Source organism: Anomalospiza imberbis, chromosome 1 (genome assembly GCF_031753505.1).
Source record: "Anomalospiza imberbis isolate Cuckoo-Finch-1a 21T00152 chromosome 1, ASM3175350v1, whole genome shotgun sequence".
NCBI classification, from domain to species: domain Eukaryota; kingdom Metazoa; phylum Chordata; class Aves; order Passeriformes; family Viduidae; genus Anomalospiza; species Anomalospiza imberbis.
Genome location: NC_089681.1, coordinates 146131499 through 146155315, shown reverse-complemented (window position 1 = coordinate 146155315; position 23817 = coordinate 146131499). Strand labels below are relative to the sequence as shown.

The following is a 23817-nucleotide window of genomic DNA, read 5'->3' as shown; positions in this document are numbered from 1 at the left end:
TTATGGCTTGCTAAGCCTCTGATCCAAAAGCCAAGGAAAAGCCTGGAGCTGGTCAGGGAAAGCTGTGCAGGAGCCCTGAACTCTGCACAGCCAGGCAGCAGGAGGCTGCTCACCTCTACCAGGAGCACAGGAATTCACGACAAACAGCCCACACCGATTTGTTCAGGACGTGCAATTTATTTTAAATGACATTTTTGTTCTCTTAACAAGTCTACGCTTGTGACCTGGATAAATCCACTCCATCCTGACAGCACTGCCAGTCACAAGTCTGCGTGAACAGTCCGTAGCGCAGGAACTCGGGGCGGCTCTGCTCACCCTTTACTCAACGGTTACAGAGGAAAAACACAGAGCAGGTTCTGACTGAAACCCAGGACTTCCCTTCCAAATAAAGCTGGCACTTGTCTCTCCTTCCCATGACCGGGCACAAAGCAAAGCAGAGCTGCTTGGCCAGCCTGGAGTTCCAGTAGCAAAAACGTTTGGGATCACTTGCAAACAACTTCCCAAGCAATAGTCAAACAATCCATTGGCTCCAAGGATCTCACGCCTCCTCTTAAGGTCAGCAGGTGAACATTTTTCACAAAAAAAAAAAAAAAAAGTTGATATGGAGTAATCAACAAAAAATTATAAACAGAACATTTAAGGTTTGCAGCTATTTTATTTACAAGTATACATTTAACACAAAGAAACACTGATATCCAAGCCTAGTTAATAGTAGTGTAACAATATGCATCATTTTGATGATTATTCTAACCAACAAACTACACTGAAAAATTAATGCCAGTAAAATTCTTGGTCATAATATTAAGAAATACAATATATAAATTGAAAATATGATTGCTTAAAATTTGAAAATGGAAGTGAAGCCATTTGCACAGGAGTCAGAGTTTAACATAATCTGAAGGGAAAGGCTCCAAACCAACTGTTTATCTTTCAGGTTAACAGAAGAAAAAAAATAAAATTGAAAAAAAAAAAGAAAAAAAAGAAGCATAGTTTATCCTTAAAGATAACGGGCAGTTTTGCTTCTTCAGGTAGAATGTATTCCCAGTGTTTTCAGGTTCTGCAGTGGAATTACATTACTGAGCATGAAGACTTCCCTTGTGAAGCTGCCCCATCGATTTTTTCTGCCTCCAAAATTATCCTCTTAAAAACATCAACGGCAGTCTGCAAAGAGAGAGCACACATTTAGGAGGGAAGGCGGGACTGCCCACTTACTGACAGAATAACTAAAAACGTTAGCAGTTTTACCAACTACATCAGCAGATAAACGCACATCCAATGCTTATTCTGAAAGTGAGGAGGGCAAACACGGTAATTTGAGTTTCAAAGGGAAGTGCAAACCCCCATCCACAGCAATCCTCATCAGGGAGGGCAGGCACAAACTGAGCCAGATTCACAACACAGCTAATAACTGTAATCACCTTACTTTGCATGGTGAGCCTGTCCTGAGCGACTGACAGCACAGAGGGTTTGGATGCTGTGCTGCTTTGGAGAATAAACCCATCAGTTTGCCCTCAGTAATCTTTAAGATAATGAGTAATTTCAGAAGGCAGCAGATTTTTCAGCTCTCAACACTGACTTTGCAGCACAGCTCAGTATGAGGGGTGACTTTACAGTTCTTGATTTTCTCACTGTCCCTATGAGTAAAATCTGTATTAGACACGGTGCAAGGACACTATCAGAAAGCACAAGCTGAACTGTCACCAATATTAAGCAATATCCTTTGATAAAGTCCTCCTGAGAGAAAAGGGGTTACATTTTAAATAGACTGAACTGCATGACTAGAGCTTCAGTGTGTGAATCTTCAGCTTGGAAATGGTCTCCTGACCATCTCAGACTGACATTTGACCCAACCTCTGGCCATACACTTATGGAATTCCAAGCACAGGAAAGTATATTCATGATATAAAAGCAGTCATGCTAGAAAGAGGATAAAAAGGGGGTTTTGTTGGTTTTAATCGGCAGGCTGAAGAGCACCCTGTGATTTATGGCTACATATGCTGATTTAACAGATGTTTTTCCACCTCCACAAGATATAATTCTTAACTGGATCACTTCCAAATTAATCTCATTGACTGAAGCCCCACAGCAATCTTAACAAGATTAGACTTAATGTTAAAGTCTCCTACATTTATTTTGTTTGTGCACAGTACAATCTCTGGAACTATTTAAAGTACTTCACCAGCTGGAAAACAGGGTATTCCTCCATATAATGGAGTTTCCTGGAATCCCAACAGAACATGACAGAAGAGGCTCGTTTAGTTCAGTAATGATACAACATATTTCCTGGGTAAATTAAGACTTTAGGAGAACCATGGCCAGGACTGCAGTTGCTATCAAACTGCTTCTACTAATGAAGAGCTTCCCTTAATCAAAACCTGGTGATTCACAAATATACTGATTTACAAATATACTGCACCACCATTTCCTTAGAGTCGAAATTTTCAATGGTTTCATTTTAATACATAAAATCTTTCTGCCCACATTTCTCAGCACACATTAAAAATCCTACACTACTCTGTCAACCAAAAAGCTGCACATTCTCTGTCTAAGATGAGCTGTTTGAAGCACTAAGATGTAGGAGTTTTCAGGGTTTGTTAATTCATTTCACAGAAAATACGTATTCACTGGGAAGGTTTAATTACTGTCCTACAGGGAACGCCTTAGAATTTGTAACTCAGCTCAAATGTGCTGAAGAGTTTTAGACTGAGCCCTTAAACAACACAGGAAGATGTTTTATGACAAGGAACAAAGGATGCAGCCAGACTTGATATGCATCTGCCCCCATAGGGTCCTATTATGGAATGTGGGTCGCACCTAGCCCACAGGAATCCATCTGGCTTTTCCCTCTACCTTTCTCCCCGAGCAAACAAAAGAGATGCCAGCCTGGGCAACACCTGCTGCCCACAGAGCCCAGCAGTGAGCAGGGGACACCAGAGGCTCAGCTGCTGCTGCAGATGTGCCCTCGGTGTGAGCAGGACAGGCAGCCCAGGAGGCAGATTCCCTGCACGGGTAGGGAGTTGGGAATGTGCTGCCAGGAGGCAGCAGGAAGGTGCAACCACCCAAATCCAGCCTGCAGTGCGGGAGTCACCCTTTAGCAACTGTTTTATTATTTCAAAGAGGAAACTCTCAGCTGCTCACACTACTGGTTTATCCTAGCACAGAACTGGGCACAGGAATTTGAATAACAGCCAGGTAAAAGAGGGTTGTTTCCCCCATCCTTTGCCAGTTCAAACGTGTCAGATCCCTGGATTCCAAACTACTATGAAGCATTTACTCAGCAGAGCATCTTCTGAGCTCCAAGATGAAGCTGCCCTTGAAAAAAGCACAACCAAGCAATTGCTTTTTAAGAGAGCTCCATTTTGGTAAGAAGCAAATTTTTTTGCTACTTCCTTGCTCCTTTTGCAATTTACCTAATGCATTTTGCGTAAGTGGATGAACACCATTTAGTTGCTTGTTACTTCCTAAATTCTTCCAGCTTCACCTGGGAAGTAGAAGTTGGCTTCCAGCTTCACCTGGGTTTAATACCACTTTGGATCCAAGAGTGATGTTACTGCACTGGGATTAAGATGAAGCACTGTACCACAGCCTAGGTGACACTGTGTAGGGAATTCCACAAGAAAGGACTTGAAGTTCCTGGAGTTAGCCAAAGCACTGCATGTCTGGTAATAATTAAGCAGCTTGAGAAGACATGACAGTAACAGCCCAGCAGTCATCTCAGAGAGGTCTTTTCCATTAAGTGTCAGGATTGCCTTCCCAAGGCCCAGGGATTTCCCTTGATGACTGACGTGTTGGTGATATGCAGGCTCCTCCCAAAGTCCTACCAGGTCACCCAGCTCTGGAGGAGCTGGCACATACTCAAGTCTATCTGACCTTGAGAACTCTTGCCAGCCACTATCATTTATCATCACTGCAGCTTTAATCTTTGCCTCTCTCACTTTCCATCTACTCCAAGTCATGCCACTTCTGGGACGTGTTATCTTTTGATAACTCTTGGCAGAATAGGCATAGTTTGTTTAAGTTAATCTATAGAACTATTCTAATTGCCCAGTATAATTGGGTTATGCTCCTTGGACTCTCACAGATGCTCCAAAAAGGATTTTTTGGGGGGCTGGGGGAGGCAAAGCAGGAAGGTAGAAACAAGGGAAAAGAGCCTTTGCTATCAGGGACACCCCCTCTCCTCACCACTGTGAAGAACATCACGTACACAACCATTCTCAGAGCACCACACCAGAAATTGTCACATTTCTGCTCCAAATCCAGATGGGCTTGGTTTCAGAGAGAATTAAGAGATATACGCCCAGTCAAGAAGCTTTGAACTCTCTGCTCAAGTTCCAAATCCCTCATCCAGTTGAGCTGATTCCTTAAGCATAAACCAGCTTTCTATTAAGCAAACAAAGGCTGAAGCACTTTTGGAAGGACTTTGGAATTAATCTGGATAGTCAAGTTACATTTGTAGTACCAAGCCAGTACAGGTGATTATTTGGATGAACCTCAATGCAGAAAGTGCCAACAGACTTCTTTTTCCAGTAATGCTGGCTTACGTAAAGTGAACACTCAGTACCAGGAAAATGACAACACAGCTTGTTACCACATTGAAAACAAACCCTTTCCCCTGCCCCCAGACTAGACACAGTTTCAGAGGAAGAGAAGATGTCCTGTCCTGACAGAAGTCTATGTACCAGCTCTCTCGATCCTGTCAGATTAGGATTTGGAGGAGAAAACCCAAATGAGCTCAGAAGTGCTACTGGTCCGACTCACAGGCAGGGACATTACAGTGCCTGGTGTCTCCTCTTCCCCCAGCACCCCACAGCTCCAGACTCCACACTTGGCTCTCAAAACTCAATCTTCCACCTCTTCAGAGCTGGAGATGTGTGAGAAGACTCAGGCAGCTGTGCCAGTGTTGGGCTCCTTCACACTTTATTCCACACATCCCCAAGCCTCCAAAGGAAACAATACCTCCAAAGGAAACAACTGTACCAGAGAGCCTGAAGGACGGTCACATGCTGCAGGCATCCATCTCAGAAGTGACATCTGATCTGCCAGAATTCTGAAGATGGACAAATTTACCAGTGTATTATATAGCAGGCATGAAGCAGGAATTGTGTTCAGGCACCTGCCTCTAACAACCTGCTGGTAAATCAGAGGGATGGAATTTACAGCAACCTGTGATCACCATTCTGAAAGGTCATGTAGAAAGGACGACGTTTGACAGCAAGAATGCACAGGACTTCTGAATTCTCCTGGTGGGATTTGTACAGGATTTTGAAAATCTGACACACAATTGCCATTTTGATTTCCCTGAAGGGTACCACATTTGATATATAAACTCCAGCTGGCAGCTTAATACAGGAGCACAAATACATGGCAGTACAGGGGACTTTGTCAGAGCAGCAAGCTAACACATAGGACATACCAAGTGTCCTACAAAGCTTGTAGCTTCTTTACATAAATAAACATGACTTTTTTCTTCTTGGTTCAAGAGCAATACAAACTCCAGAAAAGTTATCAGTAAGATATTCTTCTGCTGGATATGAATTGCTGCAGTGCTGCACATTGTGAACATATGCCAAACGAAAAAGAGCACAGGCAACAGCTTTGCCTGATCCAGAACTTATTTAAAATAAAGGGGTGGAAAAAAAGATCAGACATTTATAACAGGTTTATTCTTTGCACTGTCAATTTAGTTTCCTTTGGTATGCATTTGAAGCTCTCTAGCATACAGAGAAGATATTGAGAAATTTCATGCTTCCATCATGACAGTTTTGACAAGGTTAATGCAAGTCTTAGCCAGAAACAGAAATACTGATAAACTAACTCCAAGTGTTCCATATCTGGTGCAAAACATAATCCAAGTTTTTCTTTCAGGGAAAAAATCCAACTTTACTCAAGTAACTCGCAGAACTGTTGACCACAAACATCAGACAAAATGACCATTGCACCATTAGAGAGACTGAGCCTGCCCTGCACCTTAAAACACGAGGTTCATCCTCTCCCACCAACTCACTGCTCCGGCAGCAGTGACTCCTGTTTAAGGTAACAGACCCTGCTCCACTCACCCTGTGGATGTGAGTTTTAATTTGTCACTAAGCGTTCTGATATGTTCAGTGAAGCTGAACTTTCAGTTCTTCACTTCCTCCTCCCATTGACAGTTGCAGGGAAAAACTTGTGTACATAAACCTGAGTGCAGACAGCCGTTCTGCTTCCATCTACACAAAATATCTGTACAGTGCATGCAAATATTTTAGCTTCCTTTACTGAGTGAAACTCTGAGTCATCCATTACATTGCTATTTGAATAAAGGGACTCTTGAATCCATTACCTGATTTTCTTTAGCAGAAGATTCCAAGAAAGCTGCGTTCCAGGATTCTGCTAAAGCTTTCCCTTCTTCATAGCTGATCACCCTGATCAGAGAAAGAAAAATATGTTTCTTGTAACTTGCAGAAGAATTGGAATCTGATATGTCAAGAAATACCTCAGGAGTACCAAAGCACTTAAGTGCATTGTAATAGGAATGTCTTATGAAGTCTGGTCCAAAGCATTTGCTTTTGGCTGCTGTCAAATGCACTTCTGGGCCAGGTAAAACTGCTCTGTGACCCAGAGGAGCAGTTGTCCCAAAGTATTGCTTTGTTTTCATAATCTGTAATATCATCTGGTATTGCTGCTGTGACAAATACACTTCTGTTACTTACTTTGAAAAAAACCCAGAGCGTTAAATGACTGTCCCTGGAACCTCACAGCAAAAAGCAACATTACAACAGAAGTTCATGGTTTGTAGTTCACATTCTGGACACAAGTCCCTTGCCAGTAACTCATTTTAACCTCCAATTTGATTTTAGCTCTGGAAAGCCAAGAACAAACCCAGCGCGTTGCAGCCACAGGAATGCGGGCTGCTGCCTTGCATTTCTCACATTCTGGAGTTCACATACCGTTCCATATGCAGGTCTTTTTTATTTCCAACCAGCATAATGGGTATTCTGTGAAAGAAAGTTCAGAACTTCAGAACAGTTACAGTATACTGAACAAAGCACTAGCAACATGCCTGCAATGAAATGAGATGAAAGTGTCACTACTTACTGGACTTTTCCCACCATATCCAATAACTTGCCATGGATAACTTTTATCACTTCAAAACTGCAAAATAAAGGGATGAAGTCACACATGCACTCTGATGTTTATCCTCAATACCCAATACACAAGCAATTAAATGCATATGTAGGTTGTGTTTAAAACTTACTCTATGTATGCACAGATGCTGAAAGTCTTACCCGTTTGTGTAACAACAGCAAACTGGTCCCAGCAGCAGCAGAGACCAGCCTGAGCCTACCCTTACAGCCTCCCCAGTTATGGTATTTGCAGAAATAAATAACATTACCCAGGACTGATGCATCTAACCCAGAATCACCCCAAGTCCCTCCCACCTCTCATCTGGTTTGTATATGCAGTGAGAAATTTAACTGCTGCAGTCCAACAATGCTGGATGAGTATGTCAAATTAAAGCAAATTGGAAGAAAAAGTAATTAGTCAGGCAAGCTCCATCATTGTTTTTAACAAACATTTAGTTAATATATTAAGTTTTATTTATGTAAAAGCCAAAAGGAGCCAAAATTCTAATTTCCTGTGGAAAGTGAGTAAACTGATCTGCAAGATGGCAATAAAACAGTGATTATTCAAATATTCCTTGTCTGTTCCCCTACCACATAGGTGAGGTTTGGATGACAGGAGGTAAGAAGCAGTACTATAGAATATCAAGTCAAAAACCTCACTAACAAAATCGACTGCATTTGATATTCAGTACTTTTGAGAACAAGCTATAAACGGGGTTGAAGAGCAGATGTTGCACTCCTCTGGTTACACTATGGAAAAAATGCTGGTACATGAAGTGCATAACTTGGATTTAAGAGAGACCTAGGGTCAGGGATGAGACACACAGCTAGACAACAGAAAAGGGACCAAAACTTTTTCAGTTTCCAAGGTTGCTAGCTGCAGGCAGTGTCTTGACTTGCGCTGCATTTCAATTAGAATCTAAACTCTTAAAAATAGAGCAGCACTCAAACACACTTCCACCTCAGAGCAATCAAAGACCTGGTGCCTAAAAACACCATTCAAAGCAATAAAACCTCTCCCTTCTCGAACAATAAACTCCGCCACATTTAAGATGGATTTTCTGTCAAGCAGGTCAATTTGTCTGACTCCAGCAATAATATTTGAGACTGTGTGGAACACAATGCTTCTCCATGCTCAGCTAGTAGTTTCAGTGTATCCTATGAAGAAAATGAGTTCTTTGTAAACAGAAGCATGAGTTAGTCTGGCACGAATTGCTACTGGTAACTCAAGAAGGATACTACAGATTACACTGTGGAAAACGTGGAATCAATGAAAAATGTGAAATCAATGAAAGGACTTTAGGGACATAAGGAGCTTATGCTGAAAGAGTATTAAGGCAATTCTAGTCTTGAGAACTCATCTTGGATGTTCATAATTATTAAGAAAATAAGAGTTAAATGGAGCTTGGCTGTAACAGAGTCGAGAGGCATCACTACCCACAGAACTATGTGACTCTGCAAACTGAAAGAATAAAAATGCTACCAAAAAACCCATCTGCTACAGACCACAAAACTGTTTCTCAATCTGAAGCAACGAGTAAAATCTTAGCACACTACCCACAGGCTAACTGAACCCCTAGAACAGTACAATCACTGTTTCCTTTCCCCTTTTAGGTGCGTTGTTTCCAGCTAAGCCAGAAAATCAGCACAGCACCCTGGCGAGTCCTTGCCTGAGGCTCCCCTGCACAATGCTGCCAGGTGCTCTTGAACCTGGGCTCTCCATTGCCCCACTTCGGTTACCCATCTGCTTGTCTGAGATTGTTCACAACCTTCCTTTTTTTAGTGAAAATACTACAAATAAAAAGCTGATCCTTGTTAACAGACCAAGGTAGAAACCACAGGAGAAGTGCTATTTAAACTCCAACACCATTCTGACACAGAAACAAGTTGCTAAGAACTTCCAGGAATGAAACTTGACCAATTAATGTTCTAGAAAGCTTTCCAAATTAATAATGTTGAAATGAGCAAGGACAAAAAGGAACAAGGACTGACCAATCCAAAAATAGCACCATCACATCAAGCTGTGAAACTGTGAGATTTGGAGACTGTAAGAGGTCCCTTCCAGTTCTGTCAAGCAAATGGGTTACAGAAAACAGCTCAATGTGTGAAATACAAAAAAAAAAAATCCCATTACTAGCTGTCAGATAAATGTGTTACACAAAATCATGGAACTTAGCAAGATACAAAATTGGAATTTAATTAAGCTGAACTAGAGCAAAAGCCTCCCAGTAACCTTGCTGCTGAGAGTCTGGGCATATGAAAAATGTAGGGCATTAGCTTTCATTCAAGTCCTATTTAAACTTTCCACTGGAGGTTAGCAGGGAAGCTGATAACTTTAAAAAGAGCATTTCTATTAAGTCTGCTGTCAAAGCTCTTACCCAGCTGGATCAATATTTGGATCAATATACACAGTTTGACAGAAGTCAGGACAGATGATGACTGATCTCATTGTCTGGGCAAGTCATAGCAGCTACCAGAGTACTGTGGAAGACCTTTCCTATCACCTAAACAGTCTTGATAAAGAACATAAGGAACTGAACAAGACAGGATCGTGGACACTTTGAAATTTTAAGGAAGAATCACCAACAATAAAAACTTGGAATAAATTCATCAAGATTAAAAACTGATGAAAAGACATCTGACCTACAGCCTTAACCTAGTCTGTCTTGTATTTTTACCATAACTTGGTTTAACTCATTGAATGCTACCACAGAAAAAACGTTCTTCACATTTCTTCACCTGGTGAGCTCAAGACATCATGAGGAACAACCGAAGTGGCTGAGAGAGAACACATCCTTTAGCTGCCAAACAGGGAACAGCACAGGTTGCAGGATCCCCTGAATGATGTACACTGGTTTCAGTCAAAGGCACTTCTGTCCTCACAGCACCCATTTATTAGTGAACTTTTTTGTATTTGCTTTAGGAGTGGAGCATTGTCTACTTAGGCAGAGAATACCGACTCCTATTTCACACGAGTTACCCAGCAGCAACTACTGAACCTCTCACAAAAAAACCCAGACCCAGAGAGAGTTGGGTAGTTTAGCATCTCTAGACACACATAAAAGCCTAATATGTGCTTGCCCTTCTCTACTTCACTACTGAAGATGAAAACCAAGAATAAGGAACTGTGAAATCTGTTCAATATTAAAGACCTTGCAAACAGCAGAAGTTTATAACCCAACTATATCCTTCCTTTGAGAAGGAAAAAGAGCCAACAGGCAAGCTGCTTTACCTGTATTTTATGACAGTCTGTCAAAGAGCTTGAAATGACCAGTTTCGTTTGATTCAGAGGAAAATATATGAAACACTTCACTTGTAAAAAGCTCATCAACTGCCTTGAAATAGAAGGGAAGCATCAACTTCTCTTGTACTTGATGAGACTGAAAGGTCTAAGGTCTTAATCACTTTTTTCAAACAAAAATTTCAGCTGACCTAATAAAGATGTTGTACAACATTAGAAAATCAACACCCACTCAAGGATAAGCAGAATTTAAACAAAGCAAGATGACCAGAGGAAGGGAGGAAATAACAGAAGATGACAAAGTCACACAAAGCTTTGTGTGTCTCACGTGACTCCAGGTATGATGGACTCTGGATAGGGAACAGCAAGAACAAGAGGGACACTCTGGAACAACCTCCAGGGAGGATTATTTGCTGCAGCATGCCAAGAGAGGGTTTACAGTCCAAAAGCCATCTATTGCTGTTTACACGAGTATTTCTATGGTTAATCAGGACAGTTCAAAACAAGAAGTCAAAGGAATTTCAGTACTGTAAAATGCTACAAGGCTGAAGGAATGATCTAGCAACTAACTGGGTACTTCACATAAATGTACAGTGCCCTTCAGCTTTGTATTTATGGCTGCCTTTCTATCTGATACAAGAGCAATGAGCTCATTTCTGAAACGAACCTTTGTACTACTTCTTACACCTCAAAACAGTGCAGTTTAACAGTCTCATTTCTTACATGGTACCTTGCACATTACTCTGCAAAGTGTCTGTGACATTTGGGTCTGAGGGGACATTTCTGAAAAACACCACCTTAATATTCACTCCTACTATACTTCTAAAGGAGAGATTAATTAAAACAATCACACAAAATACAGCAGAGGCAGGAGCTAAACCCAGAAAATATTTAAAGAGAAGAACACAAACAGATTTTATTACCTTTTTATTGACGTGACTGAATAAACAAGAATGTAGCCATTGATGTCTATGGAGTATGTCTGAGGAAATATGGAGTATTCATCCTGTGGAAGGAATATTGCATTTAAAATTAAAGGTGCCACAGTTCAGATGCCATTAGATCACCATCGGGTAAGTTGGTCATATCTCTAAGACATTCTGTGTAGTTAGTACTTTCAGAATTTTCTTCATCATAATGTCACAAGCAGCATCTTTACCAAATCTAGTGATGGCTAAAAGTCCATCTGTACACTCTACAATTTAATCTACAGCTTTTATGGTTTATTCCCTCTAAGACTGTGGATGAGCTGAAGCTCTTCCCAATCCTCTTATCCTGCTTAATTATCTGTTTGTATTAGTACAAAACATCCACTCTGTCCCACCACTAATTAGCAATTATGCCTCTTATCTTGCTGGTGATACATTTCAGAATCTTAATTTCAACAGCTGACAACAGGATCTAACAGTTTGTAATTTCAAATGACACTGATCACATCTAAATTACCTAAGGAATCTGGTAGGAAGTGAATAATTGTGGCTTACTAACTTATGCTTACCAAATGCAAAAAATACAGTTATTAGTTGCTTTATGACAACTGTAAATTTACATTATAGGACAAGAGTTTACATAAATAGAAAACCAGACAAAACCACCAGAAACTTAGTCAGTGAATTTATTACCCCTCTAGAAAAGGGGCAAACAAAACAGACTGATATATTGCAGGTAACGCAACACAAATACTATGAATCCAATGTCAAAAACCTTTTCCAACAGATTTTCCCAGGAAATATTTCCATTTTGACAAGAGCCATACTTCCTAATGCATGAGTTCTCAAATTGTTAAACCTATGCTTGTGAAGATGTTAATTTTAGCTGAAGATCAAATAACCTCTCTGTTATTGTCATGGCTGAACAGATGGAGCAGTGCAATCACATAGCTTAAATCTAAGACACCCAAAAGGAATCAAACTTCCCTCACTGGCAGAAGAGGAAAAACTCTTTATAAATCAACTTCACAGATCCAGCCAAAAAAAGTTTGAAAGAATAACACTTGGCAAAAGCTGCCCTTATTTGCCTTTATTGCTACACACTGAGGGCAGCCCTCCCCCATCTTCTCTGAAATGCCAAAGTGCCACTCCAGTTGGATGTGAAATCCCAAAGTCAATACTCAGAAGGGATCTGAGCTAAGTCTGTGTAAAAAAGGTGAAAGTGCAACTCTGTAGTGGCTTGACTTTACCTGGAAATTCCCAGGACTGCCCCAGCTGGAATTTGGTGTTAGGTAAGATTTCCTTTTACACCCCTCTTTTGTGACTCTGTATCAAGACCCCTGCTGGCCTGAATTGCACAAAGCTCAGTAAATAACCAGGAAAGTAAAGAGGCACAGGATAGAGGATGAACACCAAGAAGAGTAAGTGCCATAATCTCAACTGTTCCTAATTAATGACTTTATTTTTAGCTTCTTAGGACATGGAAGGAAAGCTGCTATGCTCACTGCAACTTATGGGTCAAAATAAGAAAACTGTCAAGTGATAAAACAATGTTGCTACAACTTTTCAAGCCACAGCTAGGTTTTCAAAAGTATTTAACAAATCTGCAATACAATTCTTGCTGTATACACATGAGGACTCCCGATGGGTCATTAAGCAAGACAGACTTGAGAAAGAAATCTGTCCAAGCCACACCTTCCATAACCCAACATCATCTCTCCCCTCTAACCCTGTGTGCCAGAAATCAAAGTTCAAGTGGTTCCATGAAGAATTAAATCTGAAAATAACCACAGGCTGGGAAAGAAGCTATTTAGGTTCCACAATACTGTATAACATTAAATCAATCCTCAGCAATAGAGGCATGTTAGTGGTGTGTCACACTGCCTTCCCAGAAGGCAGTTTCCTCCTCAAAGAGGAATTTTTCTCTTATCACTACGCTACACAATCGGAGCTGTAATGCATGTGCACTTACAACGGCACTGAGTGACACCTACGGAGCTCATTCTGCTGCTCACACTCCTCAGCCTGCCCCTCTCTCACCCTCTCCTCTGTAGAGCATTCCCCATCCAGCAATCCTGTGGCCAGTGTTGTGCTCAGACACCTCTGAGTGATTACACATGTTGCTGATGAGCACCAAGGGCTGACACCACATAAATACAGCATGGCTATTCCCCAGTCACACAGCTCTCTTCCAGGAAAGCAATCAAACATACCTAGAAAGTTAAAACCCATCTGAACAGTCTCCCAGCCATGAGCAGGTATCCTGCAGCTCTAAAGTCTTAACTACGGGCAGCATATTTTACAAGACTAACATTTTTAACACTACTCATAGTTTGGAAAAACCCAAAGGCATAGTATGAGATCATGGAAGGCAAGAGCATGTGAACAACAACAACAACAACAAAAAAAAGGACAAAAATACAGGGGTCTAATTAGTGCTCCCTGATGAGTTTTTCCCCCTCATATAGAGTCTCTCAAAAGACACAGGACTCTCGTGCATGGGTTCAGCCAAGCAGCAGTGTGTGATGAACCTCTGTACCTGTAAATGATGAACACCTGCACTCCCCAGAGCTCCCCAGCATGCTGCAGGACATGTACTCCCTATCATTACGTGGAGCTCGGATGCACACGTGAACCATCACATTAAAATGCAGGCAAACTGCAGCAGTTTATTGCTAACTCAGTAAGTGCCACCTACATGAACCTGTCTGCTCCCCATGACTGCTCCATGGATGCAAGTCATGGTGGTGTAGCTGGAGCAGACAAATACAAAAAAGCCACAAAAAAATTCCCCATGGTTTACTGAAGCACCATTTTTCATCTAAAGCAAGACTGCTCATTTACTCTGTAAATAGTACACAAGCTACTGATGAGCTTTTGGAACATCAGAATTAAGGTAGTTTCCTCTTCCCTTTTTTAGGTACTCATTCAATAGATAGGAAAAAAAACCCCAGTAACAAAACAAAAACCAAAACCTTTAAATAAACACAGAAAAAGTTCTTTAGTGACTAAATAACAAGTCAGGATCATTTTTAAGTTAACTTTAACCTCTGAATGCACGGTCACTACGAACTTAGCTCAACAGGAATATCAGTACCTGTTGTCATAACATAGAAGAAAGATTCAAAGAAAGATAACTTACCTGGCCAGCAGTGTCAACCAGCTGAAGATGATATTCTTGGCCATTTACTGTGATCAGTTTTGTAAAAGCTAGAACAAGAAATACATAAACAGGTCAGAATTACACACAAGGAAGAGATCAGAAGTCACTCATCTGTGCTGTCATCAGCCAAGGCACGAAGAAAAGACTCTAGTTACAGGTTTTTAAGGAGCAATAAAAGGCTAATCAGATACTGCATTTATAACTAGTCTATTGCAGGTAGCAAAACTCAGAAATTGAATTTAAGATTTCAGATGATTCTCACACTGGATGCAGCAGCATATTCTTTGCTCTCTTAAGTAAATGAGGGAATAAGAGGAATAAAAAGGGGGATTTACATGCATTTCTACAAGATTCAGACAATTGTAATTTATGGTAACACAAGACACTTAAATTCAACTGGCATCAAAGCCAAGCTTGAACTTATTATAGAGTCTTCTTGGTTTCCAGACAGTTTAGCAAGATCAATTTCCTAAATGTAAATACCATGAAGTAAGTGATCTAGATTGAAAAAAGGAAAAATCTTTGGGGGCTAAAACACACAGAACTTATGATTATATTAAACCCAAATAATGACAATTAGCCAAGTTCACTATGTTGCTTTCACATTTGCTGTAGCTACCAGCCTATGCAGCTCCCAGCCACAAAGTACATTCAGTCCCTAAAAGTGATGAGAATCACTGCTCTTCCCTGGATTCATGAAATGCCAACGCGCTGTGAGCTGAGGAATCTTACCCAGTGTTTGTGTTATGCAACTGCGAAAGCAAACAGTGCCACAGCTCCTGCAGGAATAGTGTCCCAACCAGAGCACACAAACCTGGCTCTGGAAGTCTCATGTGGCCTTCGAGACACTCTCCAGAGACAATTGTTGGACAGTACTGATACACTGAGTAAAGTCTGCATTATCCTCTAGTTGGGGTGGTTTTCCCAGCTAGTAACAGTCCTCACAAACCTCATCTGCCACTGCAGCGATGAGCACGGAAACAGAGTCAGATGAACAGGTCACTTAGGTGAGCTGAGTTGGCCAACAGCTTCCCAAAGCTGCAGAGCTGAACGTTCCTGACCCCGCTGGGCAGTCCCTGCCTACGCCTGAAGTAGATGGACTTGGCCAACTTTCCTCCTCCCAGCCAAAGCTCGTTGCTCTGTCAAGTCCCCACAATGTGAGCATTATCTTGAATAAGTGGGCTGAAATAGCTGAAACTGGAGGTTTCAACCCACCTCATAAATCCAATCCCTGAAAAATGAAGCAATTCAAACAGCAAAGCCAACCTAACAGTGTCTAAATCAACAGTGTATAGTGTACCTACAGTTTCCATTACAAAATCAGCAAATGACATTTGAAATGGAGCCTCAAAGAGAGCTCCTGCCTTACCCTGGTTATTCCCTAAGAAAGTTCCTTTAGCACTTGTGCTGCCTCAAATCAGTCTGGATGCTGTTGTTATTGCTGCAAATAGCTAAAAGTTTTAGGTTATGAAACACAGATCCACAATGGCTCTTTGCCTTGGATGAATGCTGTGATGGGGACAAGCTGTTTGAACAGATATTAGCAGGCAGCATTGCTATATACAATATCACTGCTTGGAGTCAGAGGGAAAACAGACTCCTCTGGAGACACACTGCATTTACAGGTGTGCAAGTAACAGCCTCTGCAGTCTCTTGACACTTCACATACACATCAAAGCATCTGCAGTCAAAGTAACTTCAAGGGCATCATGAAGTTAATATTTAAAAAGGGACAGACGGCAGTTTTTTCAGACTATTCTAGAAGCCTAGAAGAGACACAGCAATGATGTCATCATTGTCATTACTGAAAGCAGAGTGTGACAGAGACAGGAGAAGGAAAACCGTGAAGGAGTCAGCACAGCCTGGTGAGGAGAGCTGTTAGTACAGTGCAGAGCCTTGCAGCACTAAGCACAGCCCACGGTGTGAAGACAAATCTGCTTCAATGAAGTCACAACTAATGACTTCCATTTCTTTGCTGAAGCTTTTTAAAACCATTCCTAGTTAAGAATTTAATTTGGTGAAAAACCTGGTCCCCTTGATCCAGCTGAAGTGTTCACTTCCAATTCCATCACCTATCATCCTAGGACTTCTGCTGTGCTTGTGCACAAGATAAACAACAGTACAATCCCAGCACAATTTGGCACTTCTTGGTAGGCCAAGGACACTTTTCAGCAGACCTGACCTGACATTAAATCATAATGTGAGCATCTCCAAAACACTGCTCATCAACTAGAATAAGGATTTTAGAGCAGGACATTCTTACACCTTGCAACACTTAACTCCAGTGGTCATCGCTACCTGAAGATCAAGTACATTGCAATTAGACCAGCATGAATGAAATTATTTGCATGTGCAACTCAATGACAGCTGATGTGGAAACAAGCCATTATTCCAAAAAATCAAAATCCCAAACAGTAACAGACAATGATATGCAGGCCTTTAGATCAACAGTGATACTGAAGAAAGGTACAAGAGTGCTGCAACATCATTGCCATAATATGACGGGTAGCTGAACACAATCACCTCACAAGCTTTCCTTGGTTACCACCTTCTGCATCTCTTTCCACTTGCCTCCATTCCAAAGTCAATGCCTGCCACTAATTTACCAGGACTCCTTTCACAACACTGAGATGTGCAATGCAAGAGAGCTATTTTTAGTTTTCCTCAGAAGCCTCACTTGCACCCCTTCGAAGGCTGCTCACCAGCAGCTCCAGAGAAGCAGAGTTCACCCTTCCAATGCAGTTGCCAAGGCATGTGTAGAAGTTTAGCCTTGAAGATTCCCTGTCAGACTCATCTAAACCTACAGGTGCCCCCTCCACTATTAGTAGGGGTCCTCCAGCCCTCTGTCTCTTTCTAATACACTTCTACTCACATTTGTATTAAAAAACATGGAATGGAGGTAGGAAGCATGGGGCAAGATGTTTCTTTCCTTAGGGAGCTAGTGAGGCCATTTAGGGGAGAAAGGAAGACCACAGAGCTGTGAAACAGTGCAAGAAGGCCCTCTAAAACTGCATCAAAAATCAAAAAGCAGCCAGGCAGGCTTTGGAGAACACACTTGAGACCTGGGCAGTCATCTTACTTGCAACACAAGACATCCCTGCAAAGATGGTGTGGGTGGAGTTAAGTGCACATCTTCATTACGCGTTCCTTCTGACCTATTTGAGTTTCAAATTCAGGTTCTACTTTTCATTCCTGTAAAATTGTTGCATTTTAATTTGCACTGGGTCTTAGTTCATGTGAGCTGATCTGCCTGCAGAGCCCCATCCAGCCCAGTGTCCACAAAGACCCTCTGCACAAACTCCCGCTCTCCAAGGATCTTTCTTCTCTTTCCAACGTTCCTTCAAAGTAGCAGTTGCACTCATTTCTCAACGTGGCTGTCTCAAGAATAGCCATCCACTAAGATATCACTCCTGTTGGGACATTCAGAAAGGGAAAGTCTCTTCCTGAAGCAATTACCTCTCACCTCCACTGCTGCCACAAAAGGATACAAGGTACTCTTCCTGACACAGAAGTTTGGTACAAGCAACTGAATTCAACATGCTCCTTAACTGAAAAAAATAAACTTTTTTGGTGCTAATGTAATATAAGCAAAAGAAAACGTAGCAGTGAAGCTGTCCTAACCTTCATAAACAATAAGCAAAATCTGATGCATCTTATTTTCCCTTTATCACTTCCAAAGGCAGAGATTTTCATACTTAAAACCTGAAATTTCTACAATATTAGGTCTTACTCCTATTGCTCAAGGCTTATAAACTACACAACTTGTGCCTGTAAGAGCTTGATTACAGCTTGCCTTACATACAATTTCGTTTTGCAGTCAACATTTTGTGCAAGTTTTATTATTTGAGGACAAAAATTATAAAGACTGCATTACCAGCAGTACTGCAGCTTTCTAGTCTTTCTTCACTGCTGGTAGAATACTGTAACAAATTATTAACAACAATTTTCTGGAGACAAAACAGAAATCACATAGGCCAGACTATCCTTTCCCATGTATAACTTCATGTCCAAGTTCTGTTACATGAGTAGACCCAAGCACCAGATGAAACTGACAAGGTTTTACAACTTATTATAATGCCCTGGAAAAACCCAACATTCTCCAAAACTGTCCCTAGTATAAGAACCTGGACTTTTCAACCTTTTTTGCCTACACTGTCCACCAAATGTGAAATCACGAGCTAGGAAAGGTCTAAGAATTGCTCATGTATTTTGCATCTTATGACCCTACACAGAATCAGAAACACAGCTGGGAGGGTCCAAAGACTTCACTGAACAAAGATTTCTATTTAGGAAAAAAAAATTAATGTATTACATTCTTAAGTCAAAAGAATGATTTTTTACTTAGACCATCAAAACCAGTTTCATATATGTCTTAAAAAAATTTCAGCGAGTCTTAAAGTTTAGTGTTAAATTATAATGTGTTCTCTTGTCTGTTCTTCACAGAAGTATTTTTAAGACATTATATCTATCAGGCCTTCTGGGGCTTAAAGATGGGACAGATTTCCCACTGTTTTGAGCCCCAGGGCATAACTCTTATCTTTTCAACCTTTACTTCCCAGTAATGTTTTCTGATGTCAGAAGTACCCTTCAATTCTCTACCTTTCAGAAAGCAAATTCCTCCAGCCATGCCACCGGATCACAAGACTTACACCAAATGAATAATGTTTATTTTCCAAACAAGAAAGCAATCAAGTGAAAAGTTAAGGCTTTTCAAGATGCCCTCTCCCAACAAGTCTTCATGGCCAGGACGTGCTCAATGCTTAGAATTCAGATCAAGTAAACAGTGCAGACTAAAGAGAGTCAAATAAGAGCAAAATTCATCTACAGTGTATTTTTGTATGGTTCAGAGATGCTGAAGTTGTGAGACACACATCTACAGAGTTACAAACAGCAGCTACAGACAACAGGAAAAGGATGAAACAAGACAAATCTTGTACCAATGTGTCAAAATCCTAAAACAAGACAAATTCAGTATTTTGTAGAGACTTTGACTCCGTGTCTCTCAGTCTTTATTCATTCACATGCAGCTGCATAAAACTAAAAGATTACTTTAAATAATTTGCATTTATATGGCACAGACAGTGAAAAATAACCTGCCCCAACTGAATTAAGATTATAAACACAGAAACTTAAACCCCAGTATTTTGCTAGCAGCTTTAATTCAAGACATACCTGACTTATAATTCAAACAAAGTAAAAAAGGATGATGGAAAGTGTTAGTATTAATATCTGTATAAGAGCTAACATTAAGACCAAGGGCCAAATTATCCACTCTGACTTGCTAAAGCAAATTTAGAATTTCTCAAAAAGTAGGATTTGAATTTTAGTTCTAAGCAATAAAAAGATCCCAAGTAAAATATCCTGATAGCTACTGATTTATAATTATATACCATATATATATTAAAAAAAAAAAAAACTTGTTTTGCTGATTGCTTCATTCAAGCTTCAGGAGTATCGCACAGGCTTAACATGCTACTGCAAAGTTCAAAACACTAAAAACATGTGCTACACCACTGCAGAAGTCATTGAAATACAAGAACCCCAGGGCTACGATCATGAAACCACTTTTATTTGCCACATGACTAAAGTAAGCCAACATGATCAAGTTACTCAGCCCAGCACTGCAGTTGCTTAAGTACTTTATGGCCACTGCTAGCTCCGAAAGAGGTGGCTGGATTGTAATGAATGCCAGGTAACCTCTGAAATGACTTTTTCCTCTTCGCAGCACTTTTAACATTAGTGTCTTTACTCACGTGCTATGCCAGCTACTCACAAAGGTGCTAAAATTATTTTTAAAAGAACTGCTAAGAGGGAAAAAAAAAACACTTGAGAAGTCAAATACCCAGTATTTGTAGCAAGCTGATTGTGTGGCAGCCTTGTTATCCAGCTGCTGGAAAGGAGTAATTTAAAAGATTATCATGCTGTCATAGCCACATAGCCTACCTTCTAAATGGTTTAATCCTGATGGATATTGCTGACTTCCTGTTCATCTGGATATACTGACCTTATGTGAGACTCTGGCATACTTGTATTTGGTGGCACGTTTTCATATAGCATGATGTAAGGAATTTAAAGTGCCACAAGTACATTAGGGGAAGCAGATGCCCAAAAACACACATAAAATACAAGGAGGTGCATTTTGGCCAGATTCATTAGGTATCTCTTCATTTAATGTTAAAAGTTCAGCTGTTTGGAGAAATAGGCACACAATGATTTCCATGCTGGAGCAATCAAGTTTGTTTGGTACAGAAGAGGAGCTTGGCAGTTATTTACTTACTGTTCTCTATGGTTGGATCATATGAATCAACAAACTGTCCTTCCACAAACTGGATCGTCAGTGAAGATTTTCCTGTAAAGCAAAGGAAAGAAAAATCCAGAATGAAACAAAGTCTTCTGGTTGTTATCACTTCACTGCTTACTAGTAGATACACCAATTTTCTATCTATCCAATATGAGCTCCATGTGGTTCATTTAAACTATCTATACATGACAACTGACCTATTTTTAATTTAAGTGTCTATTTCTAGTAACTGGGTCTCCTGAACATATAAAAAGCAGTGCAAAAGCTACTCGGCATGTGTTCTGCTTTTGTTTTAACAGGGCACAATTTAAATGGCTCCTCCAGTTTAAAACAAATCTAAAAGCAGCAATGCACAGTCCTCATAGAATTAAATTTAACAAACTGATATACTTGGAACGTTTTTCTGACAAGAAGCAAGTAAAATTCAAAATAGTTTTCAGTAACCACAGAGAAAACTTGGATAGAATTAGCCAAATTTGGTTTTGCTAGGAGACTGGACAGATTTCCCATGACAAAAGGATGATCTCAAAATTCTTGAGACCAATATACTCTCCTACTAATCCTCCTACTGCCACATCACAACAGGCCAGTGGATGCTGCATTTTAAGCAGTGACTGAAGTGGCACAATTGGGTTTTTCTTTAGAATAATTTAACTGCTACTTTAGAAGACAACATTCCCCATTTTACTTAAAGAGTAATGCAAAGCACTGAACTTAGTATCAGAGCAAAAAACTGAGAACTCGTTTATCTTGAAATATATTATAAGATGGTGAATCACATACATTGACCATAAAAAGCACCTTTAAAGCTCTGCAGCTGAAGACTTCTCAAAGCATTACTGAAGCCTTAACACAATTTCCATTACAGCACATCATCTACATTTGGGAATCTCCTAGATCCTATTACATTATGTTTACTGGACAAATACCCTCTTACAAAGATTGCCAAGTGCATTAGCTGCTTTTGGACATGAGCACATTCTTCACGATCCTTTATACTCTTTTCATCGTCAAGAAGCACAAATAAAATACAACCTCAAGTTAAAATTTTGACTCAAAACCACCTGACTCAGTGGAAACCTCTCAACGACCTCTTAAGTAACCAACATTGTGGTGGAAATATACAGTATCATTGTTTACAAGAATAAATTACTTTGGGTAAAAATCTGCCTACTTCCAGAACTCAGAAAATGTTCTTTCCTAAGCATTCCTTCAGGAGATATTAAAAAAAAAAGTCTTCCGTTTCATTCTCTGCCGTGCTTACCCCTTTGCTGTCTCCTATCAATCATGACAGTTTATTCAAGAAACAATGCTAAAAAACTTCCAGACAAACCCCACAAAGACCAAATATCACCAAGATTTTATCAAGTTGCTTTTTCTAAAATCAAGATCTTAAGATACCATTTCCTGGTCTTATCTTCAAGCATGAAGGTGTCATGCTCACAATGCATGACTGGACAGAAGACATTTCACTTTAAACAGCTGCTCCAGCAAGGCACATACACCCCACCGCCAAATCATCCTAATAAAGTCAGATTAAGGACTGAAACTGTGCCTCCCAGGAACTTTCTGAAACTGTGTATTTTGGACACCATTTAGAAAGTGAGCAAACTTTCAAGCTATTTCTCCTTTAGCTATAAACTTATGAAGTTGCTACCCAGAGTTCATGCTCCCAGATTCTTTGCCAATACCAGCACATTAAGCACTCCATTTAAAAAGAAGGTTAACTACCCCTATATTAGGCTGTTAGATCTCCAAGGTAAGGGAGCTAAGTTCAGTAAAGATCCTAACTGAACTTTTTTCCTCCTAAGAAGGATTCTGAACTAACTGAAAGACTTGACTGCTGCTGTCTGTCTCTGCTAAGCCTGGAAACTGAATAGCAGAAAGAAGCCGGAGCCAACAGAAAATGCTGCATTTCACACCCAGCTGTATTAATTACTGCTTTCCTCCTAACAGTGAAAGAAGAGGAAACAGATAAAACCAATGTTCCAACACTCTCCTCCTAAATTCCTCCAAGCTTTATAACAAGCCTTCCAGTAATGATGTGCTTGTGCTTGCGAGAGCAAGCCTGCTTTCTTCCAGGAGGCACGGGGAAACTCTCCAGTCTGGGATTCAGCACCCACCCTCTTGGGGAAGTGCAGGCAACTGTATCCCACTAAATCAAGGCTTCCATGGACATGAGAAATCCAAACCCTGAGGCATTAACACCCTGCTGCCCACGTGTCTCAGCCCATGAGCAAGCAGCAGGCAGAACCCTGTGACCAACAGCTTGGCTTGAACTTTGTCCCACAGGTTTTATTCCAGGTCTTTGACCTATGCTCGTGGACAGAGTGGAAAATCAAGCTGACAATTCAGCTCCTATCTGCTCTTGCCCCAGAAAGATCAGGCAAGGCAGATTTCAGCAAGGATTGCAACACAAACACAACGTCCGTGAGGCCAAGGGACCCCACGCAACCGCGCCTGCCGATGTGCCAGCTCCATCTCGGAGCACAGCAGGGAAGACACGGCTGTCTGCATGTGCAGGCACCACGGGCACACTGCAGCCTCAGCAGCACCAGGGAGTCTGACACCAGCAGCAAAGGCTTGATTAGCTGATTACTCAAGGGTGCACACCTCAAAGAGGCTCAGCTCTAATGTACTCTCGTTTGGAATGCAGCCACGCATTTTTGCAGTTTGCTAAGATTCTCCTTGTAGCATCCTCCATGCTGGTAAATTCAACATATGCACTGTATTCGAGTTTTAGGAAAATAAGCATCCACTGAGACCAAAAGGAGAAGTGATAGGAGTTGAAGCAAGGCTGGAAGCTGGGCGCAGAACCTTGCTACGGTAACTCAAGGCACCAGATACTCCATGGCAGAGTTGTAAGCAAAATCCTCTAAGTTTACTGTCTCACCCTCTCCCTGAAGGAACGGGGCAGAAGGGAAGGGCTGCAAGAAATGGGTTTCATGAGTGTTTAGATTACAAGTCCTAGGTAACTGAAAACTTAGCTCAAGTTGCCCAGAAGTACCCAAAATGTATTTGCATACACAATTCATTATTTAAGGTATTACTTGAGAGTGGTAAAGAAAAGAGTTTTCCAC

At 40.8% G+C, this 23817-nt stretch overlaps 1 protein-coding gene across 1 annotated transcript in view; it reads right to left on the bottom strand.

Moving 5' to 3' along the window:
* Window positions 1-635: 635 nt before the first annotated feature.
* Window positions 636-23817, bottom strand: part of RHEB (Ras homolog, mTORC1 binding) — a 38328-nt gene continuing 15146 nt past the window's right edge. Inside the window, exons 2-8 of the mRNA XM_068175128.1 lie at window positions 20714-20785; window positions 14416-14483; window positions 11268-11350; window positions 7075-7131; window positions 6927-6974; window positions 6320-6401; window positions 636-1161 (exon numbers count right to left, since the gene is read on the bottom strand). Coding sequence (XP_068031229.1) covers window positions 1069-1161; window positions 6320-6401; window positions 6927-6974; window positions 7075-7131; window positions 11268-11350; window positions 14416-14483; window positions 20714-20785 — 503 coding nt within the window. The 3' untranslated portion in view covers window positions 636-1068. The remainder of the gene's footprint in view (window positions 1162-6319; window positions 6402-6926; window positions 6975-7074; window positions 7132-11267; window positions 11351-14415; window positions 14484-20713; window positions 20786-23817) is intronic.